Here is a 7,237-nt window from a genome sequence, read left to right as displayed (position 1 = left end):
GGGCGGGCCCGGTGGGCGCCTGGCGGGGGAGGGCTGGGCCCGGCCTCTCCTCAGAGTCTCTCTGCTGCAGGAACATCGGCTGGTTACTGCCGAGGGACGGAGCGGCACGACGGGGTAGATGGTTCTGCGGACAAGGGCTTGTTGTCCAAACAGTTGCTCATCTTAAGTAAACTCTTTGAGTATGTTCTGAGTTCTCAGAAAGGACACAATTAAACACACCTTTGTTTTTCTGATAATGGATGAAGAGAGCCTGGAAGCTTCCATTCAGACCTACAATGCCCAGCTGCAGCAAGTGGAGCTGGCATTAGGGGCAGGCCTGGACCCCTCGCAGCAGTCGGACTTGATTCAGTTGCAGGAAGATTTAAAGCAGCTGATAGAACTGACTGAGTCCAGCCTGGTGTCTGTTAAAAAGAGCAAACTTCTGGCTACTTTAGATACAAATGCCACCTCCTCCTCCCCAGGAGGTCTCCTGGAGCAGGACACCAACCTAGACAGCTCTGCCCAAGATGAGGAGTACGCGGCTTTCAAGGAAGCCATTGCTGAGCTCGGAACCGACGAGGAGCCTTCATCCAATACCAAGGAGATATCATCCGAGAGAGATGGAGAAACTGATGACAAAAATGAATCAAAGGGCAGTGAAGAGGAGGAGGTGTCTGACAGAGAGGAGGAGGAGGAGGAATTGAGTGGGATGAAGGTTAAAGCCCCCTACTACAGTTCTTGGGGGACCTTGGAGTACCATAATGCCATGATTGTGGGGACGGAGGAGTTAGAAGACGGCAGCGCAGGAGTCCGAGTACTCTACCTCTATCCAACTCACAAGTCTCTGAAGCCGTGCCCGTTCTTCTTGGATGACAAATGCAGATTTAAAGAGAACTGTCGGTAAAAAAGAAAAAGGGGTGGGAGGGTGCTTATGGGCTTCCTGTAGCTGATGGTTTTGTCGTTCAAAGGGATGAACCTCCTCTGAAAGGACAGTGTTGGGCTTTTTTACCCAATGAAGTTTTGCCTTTATGTTTTTAAAATGTGCTGTGGTAAGCAGTGGCACCGGTTTGGCTCTTTTCTTCAGCTAATGCAGAGAGAAAATGGAAAATCATTTGGGAAAGTTGCAGAGGTTTTAGCCACTTGACTGATTATGTAAATTAATAACTGATTAATGATTTTTAAATAAAACACCAAGGCTGTTTGTCAGTAATGCTTACGTTCCAGTTGCATAGAGAGGTTGGAGGGTCTCCATCTGTGGAGATCTTCAGAGCTTAACTAGGTAAAGCCTTGAGCAGCCTTTGGAGTTGGTTGTGCTTTGAGCAGGAGACCTGCCTGTCTCTGTGATCCTGTCTATCTCAAAGGACCTGTGAATTTTTTTACTGGTTGTGTCAGTAGCAAGGAAAGCTTAATTCTCTGGGGTGGGATGTGTTCTCTGTTCCGTGGCCTAAATAACGTGTTTAAGATAAAAAATTAATAACTTGTGTAATTGAAATAGTGCATGATAAAATTTCTGTAATTATTGGGGAAGATTCATCACCGCTGACAACTCATTTGCGTTTCCTTTAAGGAGGGAAGGAATTTTTCTTTCCAGCCTGCTCAAATGAGGCAGAGATAATTCCTCTTCTGCTGTCCCTGGCAGGTTTTCGCACGGTCAGGTGGTCTCTGTGGAGGAGCTGCAGCCGTTTCAGGAGCCCAACCTGAGCGCGCTGGAGGTGGGCTCGGCCTGCCTGGCGAAACACAGCGATGGAATATGGTACACCGCCAAAATAACCGGTGAGTCGTGCTTGGGGTGCTTCACCAGCACTCTGTGTGGAAGATGAAGGTTAATGTTTAAGCGAAAATAAAACTTGACTGTTTTGGTTAGTGATAGAAAAATGTTAACTACGTAGCTCCAGCCCTGATCTGAAAATCTTGACGTAGCTCAGAAAATGTTCTGAATTTTGTCAGAACTGGGGAGGGAATAGGCTGGGAAACAGGAGCCTTAGACAAAAAGGAGAGATAATTTTTTTTAAAGGAAGTGACTACACAAACTGCACAAAGAGGGAGGAGGCAGGTATTGCAGGAATTTGCATGCGTATGAGGTTAGAGTAGCAATATCTGCTCTTGTTTAGACAAAAGCCAGGTGCCCTGCCCATCAGCTGCTGGTCCAGGCTTCCCCGAGTCCTGGGAAGGGTGAGGGTTTAGTCTCTCTTTCCGTCTCTCCTTTACTATTGTTAGGTCAGAGGGGAGCAAGTCTAACTGCTCTTTAATTCCATTTCTCAGCAGCCCATCTTTCTCCACTTTTAGAAATAAATTTTCAAGTATCAACACGGGCATTGTGGAAACAGTTTCTCATTGCAGTGGGTGCTTCTCCCTCTAAAGCACAAAGCAAAACCAGAATTTTTTAGAACACACATTCCTTGGGCCTTCCTCCTCTCCCATGTCCCACCGCAGCCAACTCTGGTTTAGAAAACCTTCTGCCAGTTGCGTATCGGAGACTGCCTTGAACTCTTGTTCCCTGTTTTTCCTTCTGTAGACATCGACAGTGGTTACTACACCGTGAAGTTTGATTCTCTGCTGCTCAAGGAAGCTGTTGTGGAAGGGGACAGCGTCATTCCCCCGCTGCGAAGTGAAGATGGTGCCGAATCTGCCGAGTCGGATGAAGACAGCGTTGATGATTCTGGTTATGCCAAAGGTGAGAAAGTGGGGCCAGTGTGAGCAAAAGCGACCTGTGGTCTAGGCCTGCCTTTCTCTGGAACCTCCTGGAGCTTTCCTGGTGTCTCACCTCTGATGAAGGAGTAGCTTGTCTCTTTATATGTTGCTGAAAGAGAACGGTAATTAGCTATTCTGGTACAAGTTCAGATCTTTGTTTTATGCAAATTCCTGGGCTAATGAAGGTTGGAGGTTTCCATGGGAACTCCCACCATGGGAAAGTAGAGGGTGTGATCATTGAGAGCTGAGTTTTCTAAGCTCTGAGTCTGTTTCTGATGTGTCTGGGTGGGTGAGTCAGGGGACTGCCTCATCTCTGGAGCTTCATGACACAGGAGTACGAGACCCCAGGAGCTGTGTTTGGTCCTTCCAGCGCCTCAATGAGATTGCAGAACAGCCATGACCCATTTTACTGCTGGAAGCTGACACAGAGAGAGCCCAAGTGACTTATCTGAGATGTGACAGACAGCAGTGTCCCTGTGCTAGTGCCATAGTTACATCGCAGGGACAAAGCTGTGTCCTAGAGCACTGTCATGTAGCCTAATAGAGGCAAAGTTAGTACAGTGGCCTGGAGAGGAGCCTCGTAGCAGAGACATGAGCTGGAGGCACAGAATAAACATGACGTGCCACAGTGCTAAACTTTACTCTGATGGTATATGTCAGTCTGTGTGACCATCCTAGAAGGAAGGAAAGGAAGCTTAAAAACTTGTGGATGATTCTGCCTGGAACTGTGAGACAGAATGTGCGTTAGGTCAGGCGAGAGCTTTCAGTTAAGTAAGCGGCTTTGCTGTGTTCATAAAGGTGACAGCTCCGTAGGAGCCAAGTAAGGCTGAAGGAGCTGCTGAATGATTCTAGGGTGAGGGATGTATATTTTTCTGCCTTGTGAGGAGGTTTCATGCTGTGTGGGTGCCCCAGGTGAAGGTTTTGTCTAGCAGCTTTGTTTCTGTGTTTCCCTGATTCATGCTTTCTGTCCCACAGTGATAGATTCGGGAGTTCCAGAGAACGGGGAATGGACTCCTGCGTGCAGTTCCTCTTTCGGTGGCTGGGAAGCCCATACTCGTGGTATCGGCTCCAAACTGCTCGTTCAGATGGGATATGAGTTTGGAAAAGGTAAGGGGGGAAGGTGGTCCTGGTGGTCTGAGGGCCTGACTGCCTTGTCACCTCAGTCTTGCGATGGACTTTGATTAAATAGCGATTCCTTCTTCCCTTCTGACACTTCCACGCAGGTCTAGTCAAAGTGCAGGCGTATGTGTGCACCAGCCCCTGCGTGGTAATACCAAAAATTGGAGTAATTTGGAACCATGGTCAAGTTTGTGATTAAAGCCGTGAGAACTGTTGTAGGAGATGTTCAAAGGCTTTAGGTAGAAGGGAACTGATCTGTGAGGCTTCTGATGTCTGGGTTAAAGCATCTCCTGGCTCTAGACGCAGACTTCAAAGTCTGCTGAACTAGCTTCTCCCTACACAAATGGTGTTGAGCCCTGGGGGCTTTAGGAGGCTGGTCTGCTGCTTGCGTCTGTCTCTGGTCCTCCCAGAGGAACCAAACCAGTTTAAGAAGAACCTGGCTTGAGAAGCTGAGAGTGTGAGGATGAACCTAGTTTCACAGAAAGCGGCCTGACGGCCTGGGGCTTTTTATCACATATTTTCTGTTGTAGAAGGCTCATGTAGTAGCATCCGCGTCCACCATGCTGTGGCCTCTGCTCCCCTGGACTTGAATGGTAGTTGTCACTTCTTGTGCCTCAGAAGCGTATTTGTATGTTCTAAGCTTGTAACTGTCACCGTGAACTTGTGGTGGGAGGTGACTCAAGAGGGGATGTCCTTGCTGGCAGTAATTGCTTGGTGTCTCTCCTCAGGGTTAGGGAAGAATTGCGAGGGCCGAGTGGAGCCGGTGCAGGCTGTGGTACTTCCTCGAGGGAAGTCCCTCGACCAGTGTGCTGAGGTGCTGCAGAAGAAGAAACAGGGGAAGCTGGACCCGGGCAAATCGAAGAAAGGCCGAGCAAAGGGCAATAGCTCTGGACAATCCCCTGCGGGCAGCCGGAAGCCTCACCGAAATGTGTTTGACTTTTTGAATGAGAAACTGCGAGGGAAGAGCTCTGGGGAGAAGGCTGGAGGGATGGCGCTGCCGCAGAGGAACAGCAAAGAGATCTACCACGCTAGCAAGAGCACCAAGAAAGCCCTGAGTGTCCGCCTCTTCCAGACAATGGAGAAGATTGAACAGACGCAGAGGGATATCAGAGGAATCCAGCAGGCCCTGGCACGCAACATTGGACGGTAGGAAAACCTTCTCTTTGGGACTGCAGGATGAATTCTTGGTGCTTCTGAGAAGGGGTGGGCTTGAAATGAAGCATAGGAGGAACAAGTGAAATGTATCTGGATGAGAGCTAAGGGGAGGTGGAGGAGAGAGACCTTAGCGTGTGCTTCAGACCAGCCTGGACACTGGCAGATGTGGCTAGAGCCCTTTGGCTGGAATTCAGGCTGTGGTGAAGAGAGGAGCTCTCTGAGGAAAGGAGCTGGAGTCCTTTCATGCTGATGCCCATCTCTGCTGCCTTGCTGTTGAGCGTCACAGGAGGGCATTTTCTAGCCCAGGTTGTGCTGAGCATCGGGTTCTTCCTGGCTGTCAGCAGGTCACTTGTGCTAATCCCGCAGGAAAGGGCAAACCCTCCTGAGACAATGACAGGCCTTTGATCTTACCATGCAGGATGACGTTGCTGTAATGCTTTTTGCTTTCAGGCATAGCATCGCCACAGCTCAGCTGGAGGAGAAGCTGGCTAACGCACACAAACAGCTGGGGCAGCTGCAGGCCCAGAAAGCCAGTCTGCAGCGGGAGCAGAAGAAAGCAGACACGCATAAGAAGATGACTGAGTTCTAGTCTCTGAGGAAGGCGTTTGACTGCAGCGATGGTCCTTCTAGCCAGCCCCAGTGCTCAGAGCCTGCTCCTCTGGGCCTCGGGCTGCCCAGCCTGAAAATGGGGCTGAAAAGTTTCCCAAACTAGATGCTTCTGAGCTCTGCTGGGAGGGGAAGGAGAACACATCCGTCCAGCCCTGAAAGCATTCAGCAAGCCTGAGCCTTCTGTGGGGCCTGGCTCCAAGAAATACGATTCTCTGCTCTCTTGTGCACCTCTTTCCTCCGTTATGTTATCGCTGCGGTAACATCTCCATCCCGAGCCTGTAGCTGCTGGGGTGATAACGTTGCTGGCTGCGCAGCAGCTGAGGGGGGGCTTTGAAAGCCCCACATCCTGCCATCAGCTGTGGCTTGTGTTCGCAGCCAACTGACGAGCACAAGTGGAGGCAGGGTCCCGAGCGCATTCCGGCAAAGCAGAGAAAGTTTGCACTGGGTGAAAATAACAAGAGGCAAGTTGCTTCATCTGCTCTCTACCTTCTGGGTTCTTTGCTATGGGATTTATCTGAGAACTCATTTTTGGGGGGGAGCAGTTCCTTGTAGCCCTAGTGTAATGAATAGACAGAAAAGTGGCAGCTTGGAGGTGGGTACTAGTGGCCTCAAGCATCAGATTTCATCACTTGGACTGTAAGAGTATCCCTAGGACATGCTATAGCCTAACTCATGGACTTGGTATGGGGAGCTGCGTGGTTCCGCAGGGGGAGTGCCAAGGCTGGGGGAATAAGACAGCAGAGCAGCAGATTCTCAAACCTCCTAGCTAGGAACGACTCCACGGGGAACCTTGTGATTTTTGCCATTATTACTAGAGTTTTTCTGTCCTAGGTGGCTTGCTGAACACAGGTCCTTTTAATAAAAACCCCTCAGGACCCAGATCCAGGTCAGACTGGGCCCTGGGTGAGCACAAAGAGCAGGAGGTCTGTGTGTGCCCAGCGTGCAGCCCTCTGTGGGAGAGCTTCAGGCTGTGCTGGGAGCTGGTCAAGCAAGTGAAGTGCCCTTCCCTGCAGCGCAGAGAGTCTGGACAGGAAGGATGTCATCTCCCCTAGGTTCTGTTCTGCATTGGCAGCAGCTGGTTCTCGCCCCAGAGGAGGTGGTGGTTTCATCAGACTCTGTTTCTGGTGGAGCTTGCACATTGTAATTGCTTTTTTAAAAAAAAAAAATTCATGCCAGTGTCTTAATTAAGAAATCAATTTCCTTTTATTCTGTGAGTCATTTTTTCTAATGAAAAGTCTTGCTTCTCTAGTACTACCTTTTTTATCTGTTCCTGAGAAGCTTACAAAGCCTGGGCAGGGCTGCGCCCACTTTGTAAGCTCAGGCTGACAAACTAACCAGAAAATCTGAGGCTGAAGGAGATACCATCAGAGCTGTTCAAGTTGTGTGGGATTTAGTGTTGCTGCAGACACACCTCAGAAAACACAGAGCGACAACACAAGTAAACAAGATGAACATCTTCAGGAAACCCGTGAGAGTGGCTCTCTCCTGGAAGCCCCTGGATCCTGCTGTGCCGAGCACCGTGCAGAGGTGATGGGTGGCGTGGGCTGCCTTGGGCGCTCAGCAGCCATCGGTTTCTGACTCAATTGGCCGTACTGTCCACGTTGTTCTGAGTTTGTGTTCTCCACACACTGGGCTTAACTCAAGGGTTTAACAGTGGCCACTTGGTGCCCTTCCCTCACAGGTG

At 49.9% G+C, this 7,237-nt stretch overlaps 1 protein-coding gene across 3 annotated transcripts; it reads left to right on the top strand.

Annotated features, from left to right (window-relative positions):
- The first annotated feature begins 235 nt into the window (after nt 1–235).
- Nucleotides 236–5,533, top strand: ZGPAT (zinc finger, CCCH-type with G patch domain). 3 transcript variants are annotated; one of them, XM_010087068.1, is made up of 6 exons: nt 236–879; nt 1,619–1,752; nt 2,495–2,641; nt 3,646–3,777; nt 4,518–4,935; nt 5,395–5,533. In XM_010087068.1, exons 1-6 carry the CDS (start codon nt 236–238, stop codon nt 5,531–5,533), a joined length of 1,614 nt encoding a protein of 537 aa, XP_010085370.1. The 3 variants fall into 3 exon arrangements, with proteins under 3 accessions (XP_010085370.1, XP_010085371.1, XP_010085369.1); XM_010087069.1 differs by having other exon boundaries at nt 2,495–2,653; nt 3,661–3,777; XM_010087067.1 differs by having other exon boundaries at nt 2,495–2,653.
- The last annotated feature ends 1,704 nt before the right edge of the window (nt 5,534–7,237 follow it).

The sequence above is a fragment of the Pterocles gutturalis genome, unplaced genomic scaffold (genome assembly GCF_000699245.1).
Source record: "Pterocles gutturalis isolate BGI_N339 unplaced genomic scaffold, ASM69924v1 scaffold42136, whole genome shotgun sequence".
Classification (NCBI taxonomy): Eukaryota; Metazoa; Chordata; class Aves; order Pterocliformes; family Pteroclidae; genus Pterocles; species Pterocles gutturalis.
Note: the sequence above shows the minus strand (reverse complement) of the source record. Positions and strands in the feature narration are given on the sequence as shown.

Coding starts and splice junctions, on each gene's coding strand:
- ZGPAT (XM_010087067.1), top strand. CDS start 236: ATGGATGAAGAGAGCCTGGAAGCTTCCATTCAGACCTACAATGCCCAG. Junction 1,753..2,494: donor GTACACCGCCAAAATAACCG/GTGAGTCGTGCT, acceptor TTCCTTCTGTAG/ACATCGACAGTGGTTACTAC. Junction 2,654..3,645: donor TGATTCTGGTTATGCCAAAG/GTGAGAAAGTGG, acceptor TCTGTCCCACAG/TGATAGATTCGGGAGTTCCA.